This window comes from Dichomitus squalens (genome assembly GCF_000275845.1).
Source record: "Dichomitus squalens LYAD-421 SS1 unplaced genomic scaffold DICSQscaffold_42, whole genome shotgun sequence".
Taxonomy (NCBI): Eukaryota; Fungi; Basidiomycota; class Agaricomycetes; order Polyporales; family Polyporaceae; genus Dichomitus; species Dichomitus squalens.
In genome coordinates this window covers 12,718-29,021 of record NW_006766924.1, presented here as the reverse complement: position 1 = coordinate 29,021, position 16,304 = coordinate 12,718, and the positions used below count along the sequence as shown (strand labels likewise).

The 16,304-nt window shown below is 54.4% G+C and overlaps 5 protein-coding genes across 5 annotated transcripts; 2 read left to right on the top strand and 3 right to left on the bottom strand.

Moving 5' to 3' along the window:
* Positions 1-2,231: 2,231 nt before the first annotated feature.
* DICSQDRAFT_67570 (WD40 repeat-like protein) lies at positions 2,232-3,254 on the top strand (the record flags this gene model as incomplete). Its single annotated transcript, XM_007368950.1, has 2 exons — positions 2,232-2,489; positions 2,748-3,254. Coding segments are annotated over 2 exons (765 nt in total), but the record flags the coding sequence as incomplete, so codon positions are not given.
* A 1,123-nt stretch (positions 3,255-4,377) lies between these two features.
* Positions 4,378-5,681, top strand: DICSQDRAFT_67549 (aquaporin-like protein; the record flags this gene model as incomplete). Its single annotated transcript, XM_007368949.1, has 7 exons — positions 4,378-4,500; positions 4,573-4,687; positions 4,722-4,783; positions 4,837-4,925; positions 4,978-5,053; positions 5,114-5,346; positions 5,408-5,681. 7 exons carry the CDS (start codon positions 4,378-4,380, stop codon positions 5,679-5,681), a joined length of 972 nt encoding a protein of 323 aa, XP_007369011.1.
* A 362-nt stretch (positions 5,682-6,043) lies between these two features.
* DICSQDRAFT_110490 (GroES-like protein) lies at positions 6,044-7,562 on the bottom strand. Its single transcript, XM_007368948.1, has 5 exons — positions 7,254-7,562; positions 7,089-7,167; positions 6,797-6,992; positions 6,327-6,730; positions 6,044-6,265 (listed from the first exon to the last, which is right to left on the bottom strand). The coding sequence occupies exons 1-5, from the start codon at positions 7,505-7,507 to the stop codon at positions 6,146-6,148; spliced, it is 1,053 nt and encodes a 350-aa protein (XP_007369010.1). The 5' UTR covers positions 7,508-7,562; the 3' UTR covers positions 6,044-6,145.
* Positions 7,563-8,511: 949 nt separating this feature from the next.
* On the bottom strand, positions 8,512-12,019 carry DICSQDRAFT_67578 (WD40 repeat-like protein; the record flags this gene model as incomplete). Its single annotated transcript, XM_007368947.1, has 2 exons — positions 8,512-8,664; positions 11,042-12,019. Coding segments are annotated over 2 exons (1,131 nt in total), but the record flags the coding sequence as incomplete, so codon positions are not given.
* Positions 12,020-13,516: 1,497 nt separating this feature from the next.
* DICSQDRAFT_149232 (alpha/beta-hydrolase) lies at positions 13,517-14,681 on the bottom strand (the record flags this gene model as incomplete). The annotated part of the gene is made up of 4 exons (XM_007368946.1): positions 13,517-13,975; positions 14,035-14,231; positions 14,283-14,379; positions 14,439-14,681. The coding sequence occupies 4 exons, from the start codon at positions 14,679-14,681 to the stop codon at positions 13,517-13,519; spliced, it is 996 nt and encodes a 331-aa protein (XP_007369008.1).
* Positions 14,682-16,304: the final 1,623 nt, after the last annotated feature.

Here is a 16,304-nt window from a genome sequence, read left to right as displayed (position 1 = left end):
TGGTGCTTCACAGTCAGGCCTTGTTGCCGGTACTGATTCAGATTGGGCCTCTGATCCCAACTCTCGTCGGTCACAGACCGGTTTCTTCTTGAAACTAGCAAACGGGATCTTCTCGTGGCAATCACGAGCACAGAAGACCATTGCTCTTTCTTCTACGGAAGCTGAGTACATGGCAATGAGCGACTGCAGTCGCCAAGTGGTCTGGGTTCGCAATCTACTTGCTGAACTTGACTACCATGTCGATCATATACCTCTATCCGGAGACAATCAAGGATCGATCTTCATTGCATCGAATCCTGTGACGGAGTCAAGGTCAAAGCACATTGACATCCGATATCACTATATCTGTGAGGTACATGATAAAGGAATCGTTGATGTCTTCTATATAGACGGAAACGACAATCCTGCGGACATCTTTACCAAGAACCTTGGTGTAGTGAAGTTCTTGAAATTCCGCTCACAACTTGGTCTCCGCTTCCCAAAGTCCAGAGCTGCTTAAAGTGCCTGCTATGCTTGCGTAACCATTCGGATACTTAGCGAGGGGGAGTGTTGAACAGGCGCTGGTTTACACAGCTTGCCTAACACAGCCGTCACAAGATATGGAACGGCACAGCCGGTTACTGCAATAACCGAGGCTGTACTACTCATGTGATACACACACAGCTTCGCTGTGTACGCACTGCTTCTCTGTGTGACTGTGCATCCTGGGAATGTACTGTATAGTACTACGTAGCCACAGATGTACAGTAGTATATATAGGGGGACCTCTGTACCCCCAATCTACAGTTCAGTTCACTTGAACATCTCCTCTCATCGCTCTTACAAGCCTCTTACAATCAATCAACACTTCTAGGTGAGTTGCAGGCTATCCGCTGTCGTTGCCATCCGTGGGAGAGGCCTTCGCCCCCCGGGTTCAACAAGTTTTGCCTCTATGTAGCTAGCATATAGCCTTCACTTCTGACATCTGCGCGGACACCGGGAAAGCGAAGAACCAGATATAACGCGATAACTAAACTAGTCAATTTTCTTATCCTTCCGATAGGTACTATACATCATTGTGCGGATAGGCAAGAAAGCGCAAGCTGGCTCACAAGTTGTGCCGTCGTGCGATACCAGCGCAAATCTTGCACGGTATTGTACGTATTGTATGGGCGGGCCCTACCTGCACCCATATTGGGCTCTCGGGCCGCCCCGGGCCTCAACCCTCGCTTCGGGCCACACCGGCAATGTTGGAGGACATTTTCGCACTTTTGCTGATGACAAATTCTCCCCATTCCCATTGCTGTCCATCCTTCCCGGTCTCCGTCATGTCGCATTCAATGGGACATAAATGCGACTAGGGTTGGTAGCCAGCTCCTTCTGCCCGATCTACTCTCCGGCAGGCAGCTTGTGACTAGCCTCCGGAGCCTCACTATCCGCGGTGTTAGGTTCCTAACGGAATCAGCCTTCCTTCGCTTCCTGTCAGCCTTTCCGAACATCGAAAACCTAACCTGCGAGAGTCTCATATTATCTGCCGGTACTCCTCTTGGGGAACGTGATTTATCCTGTCGAGTGCAGCTGCGAACGCTGAATGTGAGCGTTATCATGATCATCTGCGTCCCTCGATTGCGACTCTCTGGGTTTCCTTGCAGATACTTCCAAACGTGAGCCCACGCGTCAGAAAGCTACTGTTTCAGTAAGCTCTACAGGCGATCAATAGTTCGCTTGCGATCGGGGAACATACTGGTCCGTATCTCATTCCGTCTCCTGGTTGTATACCTCATATAATCCAAATTAGAATTGACCTCTATGCCGCCTCCTCAATCAGGCAAGGATCGCCAGACCTCCTTAACATGGTGGATGCCAGCCAATACCCATAACCTCGAACATGCCACACACCTCTTGCGCGATTTGCAACAGACAGCGATAAGAGATGTCATCCTGGTCTTCTGGGAATCCGACGTTGGATACCTGTGCACGCAATGTCGTCGACCTGCCACCCAGGAGCTCTTTGCAGCCATGGAGAAGGTCCTGCTCGACTATCCTGTTCACCGCGTACTATTGGCTGTTCCAAAAAGTCTGATCCTGAGTGTGCGCAAGACTATTTCCTGGTCCGACGAGTTGAGCAGGCTGCTTCGTCCACTAAGCGCGAATTGGGCGCCCATGGTAGATGTCAAATGCTGTGAGTCTCGTTCACTAATCATGATCATGAGGTAGACATTGACTAGGGCAGCTCAGCTGGTAAACCTGGGCATGACGCGGCCATCACCGCACTCGTCGTCTCTCCAGATGGGCAGTGGGTAGCGACGGCATCCTGCGACTCCACTATCATCATCTGGGATGCCCGAGATGCATGTGTCTCGCAAGAGTGGATCGCGCATGTCGGACACGTCCAGGATCTCGCATTCTCTCCAGACAGCCGATACATCGCGTCCGCAGGTCAAGATCGAACGGTCGCGGTCTGGGACATCAGTGGCAGCGCACACCAAGTCGCCTCTCTCTCGGGTCACGTTGCTCCCTGCAGCAAATGCGCGTGGTCCAGCGACGGCGCTCATATTGCATCCCGAGACGGCAACACTGTACGGCTCTGGGATGCACGAACCTTCCAGCTGCTACCCCTAGATGCTCCCGAAGAGACGGGTTACATCGAGTTCCTATTCTCCCCTGACAGCCGCTGGCTGCTCATCCACAGCGGGAACGCCTGTGGTGTTTGGGACGTTGTATCTGGTGCATACCTCGCGTTCCCATTGCAACGAGATTGCAACGAGGAATTTTTTCTTCGAGCCGCATTTAGCCCGGAGAGTACACACATCGCTGTTGGATATGACGATGGGATGCACCACGTTTGGAACGTCGCGACTGGACAGGAGCCTCTGTTTTGGCAGGCGCACGAAAATGTGCGAGCCTTCAATGTGGAGTTCTCCCCTGACGGCCGGCTGCTGCTCTCAGCGGGCGACAAAGCAGTGAAGACATGGGATGCGGATACGAGTGCGACGGTCCAGTCGTTTGAAGGGCACGAGTCGCTGGTTACTGAGGCGTGCTTCTCCCCGTGTGGGAAGTACATCGCCTCTGCATCCAGTGACGAGACGGTGAGGGTATGGAGAACCAGTGATGGAGCATGCTTGGCGACGCTCTCCGACCATGGTCACTGGGTCTCGCATGTTTCTTTTACTCCGGACGGGACGATGTTGTGGTCCGCAGCAAGGAATGGAACCGTCTTGGGCCGTCGGCTGCAGGATGTCATCCCAGATGAGTTCGTAGAAGATGTACGGTAAATCGATGACCCATGTTTCGCTTCGCATCTCGTACGTCTAAGCACGTCAGAATGTATGTAGACGGACTCGATTTCGCTTACGGTACCTTCATACCCTCGTTCGTTGATCCAGACGACTGTCATTCTCAGTGCCTTATCCTGTGTCTTGTAGCTGCCCGATCATGTGTGATCCCTCTCTGCCCGTGCAGCGATGGATTCCGCGAACGTACTACTAAATCAATCATAGTGTCCAATTCGTTCCCGATAACAGAATGCGAAGTAGACTGTAAGAGAGCGGAGTGCTCGCGAGCGCGCATTGCCTGATACTTACACTGTACAGAATTTCGCCCGGTAGCCGCCCGAGGAAAAGCATGAGCAAATAACACCCTGGGCGAACGTAAACCATGGTCCATTGCCACCTCAAGGATTCGGAACCACCATGGCACTCTTCGCTTCCCACTCACTATCAAGCCCACGCCACCGCTCACCAAAACACCGGTCTCGCAACGTGTCCGACGTCTGCGGAGCCCTGCCCTGCGGCTCTGACGCTGATCAGCGACACGAAGCGACATCTGCACTAGAAAGAGCTGCGCTGGCCTATGGTACACACGTAGCAGTTGCGGACTTCTTGGGGTTCTGCCCCCCCCCCCCCAGCAGTGATTTCATGGACGTCGAACAACGGCTTCAGAGGTTCGGCGGCCTGCACGCTTGCCACTCAGGACCTCTTGGTCTTTGAGGCTTGCGTTGTGCTCTAATTGCTGCGCGCTAGACCGGGTGGTATGGCGAACGGTTGGTACGGATGCGTACGTCCCCCTGATGCCGGGTACTGCTCAGGATATATCGTGACGCTCGTTGGTGAGCGTTCGAAGGCTAGGTCGAGCGCTGACCTGTCCGGTAGCTGTAGAACGTCGACTGCGATGCTGCCCGGGATCGGACTCCAGATGCTCACCTGCGCAGTTATACTCCTCACTAGGACCCATGCCGATAAAAGGACATAAGGATGATGTGAAGGCTTTTGCACCGTTCCGTGATTCTCTTCTTTCGACTAAGCCGCACTTAAGTTCTCGTCTTTCTCGTGCCCTCTCGCACTCTCCTCTCTTCTTCCACGCAAAGTCCCCAGACCCAAAGACTCCCACAGCAGGACAATGTCTGCCCCCCATCCGACCATTCCTGTGTCCGATGTATTGCCCCGGGCCGCTGCACTGACAAATTGGGAGAAGACAAAGAACCGAAGATTTAATTGGCTCGTGCAGTGCATCGCCGAGGCCGTACGTCTCTCGTTCTATCATACCGTCGTCCATTTGTTGTGGTCTAACGCTTATGCTACGGACATCGCATAGACCGGAACCTTCTTGTACACCTTCGCTGGAGTAGGCGCGACGGCGGCTTACGTTTTGGGGAAAATTAGCAAAACCGATGGCCTTGGCAGTACGTACTCTACATGCAAAAGTAGGAGTCGCAATATATGACGAGTGAATGTCTTGTGCAGGTCTCCTTCAAGTCGGAATCGCCTACTCCGTTGGCACAGTCCTGGCCATTACAACTTGTGTCGTACGTCGCGCATATATTCGCACACTATCAAAAGATATTAAAGCTTCGCAAAGGCAATTTCAGGCGGTCATTTTAACCCAGGCTTGACCATCCACGCTGTCGTCTTCAGAGGCTTCCCCATTTCAAAGGCCCTTAGGCGAGTGTCTGGGTTTCACTTTCCCCAGATTACGATACTGATCAAATGGTTGAAATAGGCTCATAGTAGCCCAGGTATTGGGCGCGTATATTGCGTGTCTACTTGTTTACGCGCAGTACAAGCAACTTGTTGACGTGAGTCCTTTGGTCGACCATGGATTATGGTTGACATATTGACAAGTCTATGAACTCAAGTCCGCCGTTGATGGTCTGAAGGCGGCCGGCGTATACGAGAGTGAGATGTTCACCCCGGACGGCCCTGGCGGGATTTTTGGTCTATACGTGACCCCAGGGTCGAACCTCGGATACGTCTTCCTCAACGAGTTCGTCTGCGATTTCGTTTTGGGCTTCTGCATATTCGGGGTACTCGACCCCTCCAACCACCTCGCGACCCCGACGACGATGCCGTGGTTGATCGCCCTAGCATAGTGAGTGTCCCATCCGCAACTAGACGTGAAGTTATTATTGACCTCACTCTGCTCTGTCCAGTGGCGTAATAGTATGGGGCTTCGCTCCAGTCGGCGTCGCTGCCAACGCCGCACGCGACCTTGGCGGTCGCTTCGCCGCCCTAACGTTGTTTGGGAAAGGGGCGGGCGGTGGTGCCTACGCCGCCCTCGCCGCCCTCACGAACATCCCCGCAATCCTTCTCGCGGGGCTCTTCTACGAGGTCGTCTTCGCTGACCATACACGAGGTGCGTGCCCGACCTGTCCATCACCTAAGATCTCGCTGATTGGCCTATTGCCGGACAGCCATCAACCCTGAGTGGCACCAGATCATTGCGTCCGTGCAGGCCAACGCTGTCAGGAGGCGGGGCGGCGAACCGGCGTCGCCTTCGCTCCATGCTTCGACTCTCGCTGAAGATAAATTGGGCGCATAGACGACTTGGTGACTAACGAGACTACTAGATCACCATCCCCGCTACTTGTAGTGTCGCATTATACCTTTCAGAACCGTTGCGCACTCGGATCTGGGCTAATACTTACATAGACAATCCCATCGTGCACGCGTAGACCGACTGCTTCAATGTCAGGCACTACGTGTGAGAGTGGGCCCTTCAAGCTACCTACCACGTTGACCTTCTCGCTAGCCAATAACACTCGGCACTGATCGTTGCCTTATATGCAGTCAAGTCTGCGCATGCTGCTCACGTCCGTGGATGAGTTGTAGCCACAGACTCCTGTCATTGTACATGATACAAATACAATTTGGCTTCACTACGCCTTGTCTCATGCGGTCTCCTGGGGATGGCCAATGAGCTTCGTCCCGCTAACCTTGTTGTTCTTCAGCCGCTCCAGACCCTCCGGGATACCTGCAAGGCCGTTCGGAAGCACCTCGACCTTGTTCGGCTACAGCGTGCTCCCGTCAGACAACTTCTCCATAACCCACGCTGAACAGAGACAAACGTACCACAATCGCGCCCGTCTTCAGCCACTCCGTCAGCCTGCTGTACTGCTCGACACCAAGCTGTCTGTTCTCAGGGGAGTGCACGTTGCCGAACACGTTCACGATCTTCTTGTCCCCCGCCTTCCGCTTGTCCTCCGGGATCTGCACGGGCAGCGTGAGGAACAGCACGCCCCCCGGCGCGAGCACGTCGTATCCGAGCGCCTGCGTGTCCGCGAGCGAGATCGCGTCGTAGACGAACTCGACGGGCTTCCCGCCCGCGATCTTCGCGACCTCGGCAGCGAGCGTCGACGCGGGGAGGGAGCGGTCCAGGACGTGGGTGGCGCCGAGGGACTTGAGGAGCGCCTCGTTGTGGGGGGACGCGGTGGTGATGATGGGCGAGAACTTGGAGAGCCGCGCGGCCTGGATGGCTGTGTATATGCGCGACGGCAGACGTTAGTGTTTGCGGCGGGCGGCCACGGGGAAGAACGACGCACCGTACTGGCCGACGGAAGACGAGCCCCCGAGGATGACCGCGGGCTTGCCCGCGTACGTGGTCTCGCCGCCCTCCTCGTACGGCGCGACGAGGCTGGCGGACTTCGCGTCGGGGTGATGGTTCCAGAGCCCGGTCGTGACGGTAGCGAGTCCGAGCGGGACGGACGCAGCCTGATCAAACGAGATGTTCTCGGGGATCTGCAACCATGCGCGCACAGCGACGGCATTGTTCGGTCAGACGGAGGCAGATTGGCATGGGGGCGCGCGCAGATCGACATGACAGCATGTACGTACCTTTGCCGTAATTTCCGCAGGGACGATAGTGTACTGCTGGAACGTCGCCTTGTCGTTGGTGAACCAGCCTTGGAATAGACTAGACGCACGCGAGAGGAAGGGTCAATGGTCAGCATAATGCGATGGATAGAGACGGTCCGAGAACGAAAGGGAACGTATACACACATCTTATCGCCCTTCGCGAGGTTGGAGACTTCGGAGCCGACCTGCTCGACGATGCCCGCGCCGTCGGTGCCGCCGACAAAGGGGTAGTCAGAGACAAAGTAGCCGTACTCCTTGATTTTCCAGTCGACGGGGTTCAAGGCGGTGGCGACGACCTTGACGAGAACGTCTTTGGGGCCGGGGGTCGGGATGGGGACATCGACCACTTTCCATTCGCCCTGCTTCTCGGGGAGGATCAAAGCCTTCTGAGTGGACATGGTTCTACTGTAGAGGTGTGTACGGTCGACAGATGAGAGAGTGGGATGCGAGTGCTAGTCGAAGACTTTTCGAGAGCAGACCCGGGATATATATGTACTCCCGCCACCGGTGTGTTTCGCTCGAGCTCTTGGACAACGGTGACGCCATCTGCGCATGCATAGATGGGAATGCGCTGATTCAGCTGGGACCATGTACTCGTAATCAGCTTCTACAGCGTTGCATTAATGTCTCGAGATGCGCCTCGGCCCCGTGAAGCTGCCCCGATACCCAACGATTTGCTTTTGAAAGCTGGACTTGACCATGGTGACAACAAGAGTTCTTGGCGAAGTCTGTGATGCTCAGAGTGCGCAACTCCGAAGCCATTCTGCGACCGATTCCGCGCCGATTCTGAATATCCAGTGAGTCCGGAGGAAGATTCTGGGAAAGATTAGGCCTGGGTCGGCTGCAGCCGATCTGCAAATCGGCGTCGATGTGGGTTCTCTCCGAGATGGCCGGGAGACCAACAGGGGCCGTTGTCGATCTCGTTTTGCGGAACAGCTTAGCGCCGATCTACAAACCGATCTTTGTTTTGGCAGGCGCCGATTTGTGGATCGACTGCAGCCGACCAGGGCTCATAATGGTCACGATTCTGGGGAGGATTTTGGGGGAGGCAGAATCGCGGACAGCAGAATTGCAATTTCTGGAGGGCAGAAGCTCCTCCGGAGCATCTGCGATTTTGCGCGAATATGCCAAAATCGCCATCATGAGGACGAATTCGGCCTTCGAAGCTTCAGGATTGTCCCAGATGTAACGAGAATCGATCGAGATCGAGCATACCATGTCCAGTAACAACGATCTTCAGGCTCCGAACGTTTGGTTACGGGACTACCTACAGCCCTGAAATATATTCCACGTACGTCAATATTTGTGGACAGATCGTTTCTCAAAAGACTGTCCGTATTCAGAGCTATGAGAGCGGCAGCTTCGTGCTACAAGTCCGTCTTTTCCAGTGACATGATATCGCTCATACGTCTAACGGAGACAGTCCCATCACTCGCTCCAAGGATAGCATCCTTGCATCCGGAGAGAACCCCACGCGTAAGACTCTGGCCCCACTCGGGTGCTCGGAGAGTGACGCCCCGCACGACTCATCATCCGGTCGCCACAGACGGACAGTCTCGTCAGCGGAAGAGACCACTATGTATCACAATGCCAAGTGAATCTAAGAGAGGGGGTGGCAGCAAAATTCAAACAGCAGCAGCGTCAACAGCCAGGTATGTAACTCAAGAGGATGCCCTTGCGGTCGACGACCTCGGGCGTCTCCGTCTCAACGGGCTGACCCTTCTTCGTGAGGCTGGCCGGCGTCCAGCGGTTCGCAGAGAGCTCGATGGGCGCAACAGGCTCGAAATTCTGCTGATCGGCGAGCGAAGAAGGCGTGGTCCTGGCCAGACGGCGGCGGACCGGGCTGCTCCTTGTGGGGCTTGCCGCGTTTACTCCGAGTAAGGCCGTGTGCGGGACTCGACGAGCGAACCATCGGAGAGGGACGTTCGAACGGCATTCCGGCCGGACCGCCCGACCTGGATGTTGATCGTCTGGACGCAGCGAGGTGCTGGGAATCGCGATCTAGACGACGGCGCTGTCGGAGTATTCGCTGGCGGGCCCTTTGCCCAAGGCCCCTTTGATGGTAGCTGGGACGGCTCCGGTGCAGAGGTCGTTGAGGATTTGCTCATGCTGGGGTGGGATGAGCTGGACACTGAGACGCAGGGATAAAGACTCACGAAATGCAGCGATGGGTTTGACCGATTATATGTCTTAGAGCGAGGCGAAGGGTGAGGGCGCTTCAGAGGTACAAAGTTTGCTTCCTACCGCAGCACAAGCCTTCAGGCATAGGCCCAGACTGTCTTCTTTGTGCCCTATCCACATCAGCAGACCTCCGATCCTTGAAGTAGACCTATCGTTGGGGTGGCCAACATGGGGGTCTGAAATCCTTTCAGGATCCCGATGGCGTTCTTGACCAGGCTGATATTGACTTGGCTCTTGTGGTCATTTAGGCGTAACTGCAGTGTGAGGGAACGAAGATGGGCCCATCCCAATCCTACCGGCAGCGGCTCTAGCTCTGCGGTTAGTACACTTATCTCACGTTTCATACAAGATCGTAAGAGTCACGTACCTTGACATAGCGCGCTGGCGGTATCCTGGTCTGCTGTCAGCACCAGGGTCTCTATGGTCTGATGGATCGACTCGAGTAGCAATTTAGCTAGCGGCTCTGCCAATTGGACTAGCTGTAGTTTCGAAGGCATTCGTCAGATGCGTGACACGTTACGAGATCGTTCGTGGTATTTACAGTGAGTGTTTCTAAATGGTGAGGCAAGCATTGTGTGGCCCGATCCAGTTGTGCGCTAGTGATGTCCGTCTGGCGAACCTTGACGAAATCGCAATAGAATTCTCTTAGGCGGGCGAAGACCAGCAAGAGTAGGCAGAACTCCGCGTACGTGGTGAAGAGATAAGATAAGCGCAAGGTCACCGCAAGGTCACAACCGGTGTCCCGAATCGCCGATACTTAACACGTCAGGATGGACAGCGGCAGGCTGTCAAGCTCTAGGCGCTGATCTGATGTATCACGAAATCCGCATGTGAACGTGAGCTGAGAGAGATTTGGGAGGACGTGGAACAAGGGAAAAGGGTGAAAGTTATCTGGGCGTTCAGCAGCGCAGACACCTCGGGAGGCAGTAGTGTCGAAAATGGGATCTTCTGCCGAAAATTCCCGCATCGAGACGCGATCTCTCCTCAATCTCGCCAGATTTCGGTCTAAATATTGCAGACTCAGCTCTCTGGCATAGTAGAAGTGATACGAGGCATCGAATGCTGCCATAGAGTGCCACAACGAAGGTAGACCGTGTTGAGTATATTGCTGAGGAAGCCAAAATCGCAGTACTGTGATCGTATCTATTATAGCCTCCCTCAATTCTTGTACTTTTGTTTTCCTCTCCTCCTGAGCCGGCGCCTGAATGGTGATGGACGGCCGTTTTGCATCCATGGTGTCTGCATGCGTGAGAGTGCTTACGAACTTGAAGAGGAGTTGTTTTGTGCTCTGCGGCAGGATACTCCGTCATCGGGACGAGCGCTATGCTGCTGATTAGCCATATCAGGAAGTTTTCGAGTGTCACGAAGGAAGGCTACCAGTTTCCTCTTCGATCTCCCCTATGAATTTTCACTCAAGGCTTCAATACAGTAGGATCAACAACTGACATGAGATTGTTCAATCCGGATTTGGGCTCAGAGAGGGTGGGAGAGCTCGCGCCGGCGAAAGAAAGTCAGTGTCCCGAGGACCGCGTATCCTTGGCGAAGTCTGTAATCAATAACGAAGGATCGGTCAAGATCAACCATATCTGTCCACCTACAGCCCCGAAATGCTGACTACAATCCACGCCGTACGTAAATGTGGACAGTTGGTTGTGCAAACGAATCTCCGTATTCAGAGCTATGAAAGCAGCATCGTGCTACAAGTTCGTGTTTTCCAGTGACATGATATTGCTCATACGTCTAACGGAGACAGTCCCATCACTCGCTCCCGAGGATAGCGTCTTTCCATCCGGAGAGAACCCCACGCGTAAGACTCTGGCCCCACTCGGGTGCTCGTAGAGTGTCGTCACGCACGACCCATCGTCCGTCCGCCAGAGACGTACAGCCTCGTCAGAGTACTCCGCCGCGACGTATTTCCCGCACGGAGAGAAGCAGGCTGTGTCGGTTCGACCCGCGTGTCCCTCGAGAGACAGAATTATGGCATGGGTGGACGCATCCCAAAGTATCAAGGGATTGTCCCACGACGTGGACAGTAACAGCTTCCCATCCGGCGAGAATGCGACGTTTGAGACCTGACTTGTGTGCTGCTCCACAACAGAGAGGAGCTCTCCTGTCAACAGATCCCAGATCCCGATCCCACCGTTGTCGGACCCAGCGGCGATGCGTTTGCTCTCGGGATCGAATGCAAAGGCGTCGAGGTATATGTGTCCATCCGAATGAAGGACCTTGGGCGGCGCGCCCGACATGAGGTCCCATAGGGTGCAAACGAGCATACCCTGAGAGACGAGCCATCGTCCATCAGGAGAGAAGCGGACATCGAAGACGTCATCGCTGTTGGGCGACTTCAGCACAATGAGTAGCCGGAATGTCCGCGCGTCCCAGAGCCGTATAGTAGTGTCGTAAGAGCCCGATGCAATCACAGTGCCATCAGGCGACCACGCACAGCTCTCGACTGTATATGCGTGTCCTTCGAGCGTCGCGATCTTCCGTGGGCTTTGGCTGATGTCCCAGACTGCAACCTTCTTGTCCTGGCCTGCGGACGCAAGGTATTGGCCGTCGGGAGAGAACGCGAGTGACAGCACCGATCCAGCGTGAGCCACCCATTCCTGGACAAGGTGCCCATCTGAGTCCCAAAGGATGATGGTCGAGTCGTCAGCGCCGGTTGCAATCCAGTTGCTGTTTGGGGAGCAGACGAGAGAATGCACCTCACCATGATGGGCAATAACGGTGGCTGGGTAGAGTGTTGGTGTGAGTCCACTTCCGATATCCACTGCAACACTAACCTGACTTCGTTGCCACTGTGAGTAGCCCCTGCCCTGCTAGCCCAGGAAAGTATTTGGCGAGCTCTTGATGCCAAAAGTCCCTCCGACGGGAGCAAACAGGATTCCCGGAGAAGAGGATCCTTCTCTGATGGCCGACACCAGCGAGTGTCCGGTTCAAGTCCAAGCATAAGCCTAGCCTGTCTTCTTTGTCGCCTATCCACCTCAGCAGACCTCTGATCCCCGAGGTGAAATCTATCGTTGTGGTGGCCAACCTGGGGGTTTGAAATCCTTTCAGGATCCCGATGGCGTTCTCGACCAGGCTTGCATTAAATTGACTGTTATGGTCGTTGAGGGGTAACTGCAGTGTAAGGGAACGAAGACGGGCCCATCCCGATCCTACCGGCAGCGGCTCTAGCTCTGCGGTTAGTACACTTATCCCAAGTTTCAAACAACATCGCATGATCCACGAACCTTGACATAGCGCGCTGGCTGTATCCTGGTCAGCTGTCAGCACTAGGGTCTCCATGGTCTGATGGGTCGACTCGAGCAGCAATTTGGCTAGCGGGTTTTCCAATTGGACTAGCTGTAGTTTCGAAGGCATTCATCAGATATGTGGCACATTATAAGAACGATCGTGGGAATTACAGTGAGTGTCCTTATATGTAACGACTGAGACAAGCAGCGTGTGGTCCGATCCAGCTGTGCGATAGTGATGTCCGTCTGGCGGATCTTTACAAAGTCGCAATAGAATTCTCTTATACTGGCGAAAGCCAGCAAGAGTCGGCAGAACTCCGCGTACGTGGGGAAGGAGAGATAAGAAAGGCGTAAAGTCACAACCGGTGTCCCGAACCGCCGATAACATGTCAGGACGGACAGCGGCAGGCTGCCAAGCTCTAGGCGCTGATCGGAAGTATTATGGGTTCCGCGAGTGAACGTGAGCTGAGAGAGATTGGGGAGGACGTGGAGCAAGGGGAAAGGGGGAAAGTTATCTGGACGTGATGTGATGGAGCCTACAAGCGGCCCAAGATGAGGGTAGACCTGCAAGAAATCGCAAAGCGCGAAGACGTCAGCCCTGCTCTTCTTCGAGAGCGCAATGTCGGTGACCATCAAGCATAGACAGCGGGGGCGAAGCTGGCGGCACGTAAGGGAAATGTTGCGGAGAACTTGCAGGTTGTCGCCCGAGTGGTTGATGATCCTCTCGAGCACCTCCCAGGGGAGTTTGGGAGAGGAGAACATGGTGGAGCGAGCACAAAAAGACGTTGCTCGACTTAGCACCGCAGCAGCAGAAAACGAGGCACTGCTCGCCGACGTCAGTTGCCCGGCATTATCCGGATCGCAGGAGTGGAAGACGCACAGAGTGTGCAGACTCGGCCTGGCTCACCGAGAGAGTTGCAACGTTCATGTAGTATACATCTGAGGGAAAGTATGCCAGAGCATCGTGCCCTAGGAGTCCGTATCAGGGGACTAGTTCTGGATCTGGAATACGGTCCCATCGCTAACGAGTCTATAGTCAGACTCGTCTTTGACAACTTCGCCAGTGTAACGTTCCACAAGCGGTTTCCAGCACTCCTCCTTGAGTTGCATGTGCTCGCCTTCGCACGTCTCGAGCGTGACCCGACCTGTCTCGTCCAGCGTCCTCAGCCCGATCCAGTCCTCGGTATACAGAGGCTGCAAGCGCATCGGCACGATGGTCTTCTCATCGCCCGTGCCATTTGAGGAGGCATATGAGCCGAACCACGCGGACTCTTTAGGGACGACGGTCTTGTCCGCAGAGAACAGAACAAGTACCAAGTTGCTCAAGGTGGCAAGGTTGTCAGCGTACGTCGAGTTAATGTGCTCGGGTACCTCGTTGTTGACCAAGGCGAGGAATCTGGAGGAGTTCAGGTAGAGATCGAGTTGGGCTGGGTCGCGATAGTATTGTGCCTGCGTGGAGGACAGTTCGTACGGACATCAGTACTCAGAACGCGACATGTACGGCTTACCTGGACGAGGTTGTGCTGCGCCCACTCCGTGTAGACACCCCCACGGGCAGCGTAACGCCGGGCTAGCTGACAAAACAGGTCCCATCGACTACACAAAGGGAGGTCGGAGACACCCATGTGCTGCGAGCCAAAGGTGACGAGGTTGTTCACCGGCGGCGCATTGTACCTCTCAATGTACGCTCGTAAGAACTGGCCGCCTGCATGCGGGGCGTGAGGACGAAGACATCCTACAGGGTGGACTGACGCACCTTGTGAAAACCCAATCGCATCAAACCCATACTGTAGCTCCGGAATCTCCGCTAGTTGCTCCGATACCACTTCCAGCTGCTCAGTCACGTCTCCAAACTTGGCATCCCCCTGCGTTAGCCGCGTCCATGGCACGAGTTAGCTGGTATGCCACTTACGAAGCCCGCCTTCTGATCCTGCTCCAGATCCTCATTCAGCCACACCGAGTGAATGAATATCCCAGGGTGTATGTCCTTGATGAGTTGCATGAATTCAAGCATCCCGGCGGACGCGTAAGAGTCTCCGAGGCCATGCCAAATGACTAGAGGTCGCCTTGATGGGTCTGTCAGTCGGACAGGAGTAGATATACCAAAGCTAGTGAGTGCCAGCAGCGAGATCCACAGAAACAGCAAGTTAGCCATGGCTGAGAGGACGAGGAAAACGAGGGCGAGGAAGAGGTAGTAGCCGGCGTCTCCACAGTGCAAGGTCTTACTTACAGCTGGTTGCGAAATTTATGCCGGCCGACTCCGAACGACGCTCGCGCACTTTCTGCATCGTAAAATGAAACAAATTCCATAAATCACCCTGCACTATCAAACACCTAGACCACAAGGTATTCGACCCTTCTGGGTCCATAAGAGCCTGAAACATTATGAAAAAGGGTGATCCACGACGTTCGTAGAAGGCTCTTTGCAAGGACCTCACGGGCGCTACTTTGAGCAGGTAGGCTGGAGCGAACAGACAGGCTCTCAAGAACGGAAGAGGCAGAATTTGGACAGCAATTCACCTAAAAGACGGTGTTGATGGTCCGGATAGGCTATTACAGACAGCTGCGTGGCAAGGGTGCTTCGAGAAAGCTGGAACTAGATGCTACTCAAACACTGCCTCTGTCGGCATTGCATAGTGTTGATGATGTGTCTGCTGACGAAGTTCGCACTGGAAAGGTATCAAGAGTACCTATAAATACTTTTTTTAGAGATATCAGAGCGGGGAAACGACATTGAAGTGGGGATAGGCAGCGCCCGGGTTAACCGAGGAGGCGCGCGTCAGAGCGCCCGGCCTTCGCTTATGCCTCGGGGCTCGAATTGCATGATAATCTACGGCTTGATCAGACGGCAGGACGGCCAAATGGAATGCTGGTGGCTGAAGGGCGGTCAACGTGTAAAAGAAAGATCTCTCCCCGAAACCTCCCATTATGACTGAGCAGAGTGGTGAAGGGGTATCTTAGACATTGAATGCACAAGTTCTCTCGTGGCGATTTTCAAGTTGGAGCCTAGTTCTCGAGATATTGTAAGAATTGAAAATCTACACGAGAGAATATGTTCTACACGTCATTCCCTACAACTTTTGAGTGAGCATCCCAGGCTCAAAACGCGCTCAGAGCGCAAAAGAATGTAAGCGCCATGCCCACTGGGAAGGGGGAGAGGGTTAAGCGCCTCTCAGCCACCAACCAGAGCGGTAGTGGTCGCTGTGCCTTCATGTCCTACACTGGAGTGAGCCATGCTCATCTCGGCCAAGCAAAACAATTCACAATGCATATAATACTTCTTACACATCTGTACTACGGTTTATCCTGCCTGTGAGGGGAACAAACCATTGGAAGTCCCATAATACCACCAAGATCCTCGAGAGCGCCTCATCGGAGTCGAACATCGAGGTCGGGTAGATGAGAGCGGAAGACTATCTCTGAGCGCTATCGTTATATAAGCAGAACATCGGCTAGCGGGCGCTGCCTATCCCCAATTGAAGCCCATGAGAGTTACGAAGATATGCCGATGTCTGAACCTCTTCCGGCGCTTGATGCGCTGGCAGGAGGCAGACTACCGCTCGGGGCTAAGAATGTGTCAGAATCTTCCTGTAAGCCCACAAAACCTAGTCTGAATCAGCCGTATAATTCTATAAGATACGTTTCAAGGCGGTGCGCAGATGGCTGAGTGAGAAACCTCATCGCCTATAGGAAACTTTCAGTGATTTCCCTCGAAGGGCATAAGTCGGGAACCAGGAGTCCGACGCTCTCCATTCAAGTTCGTGAAGTCTCATGCTCA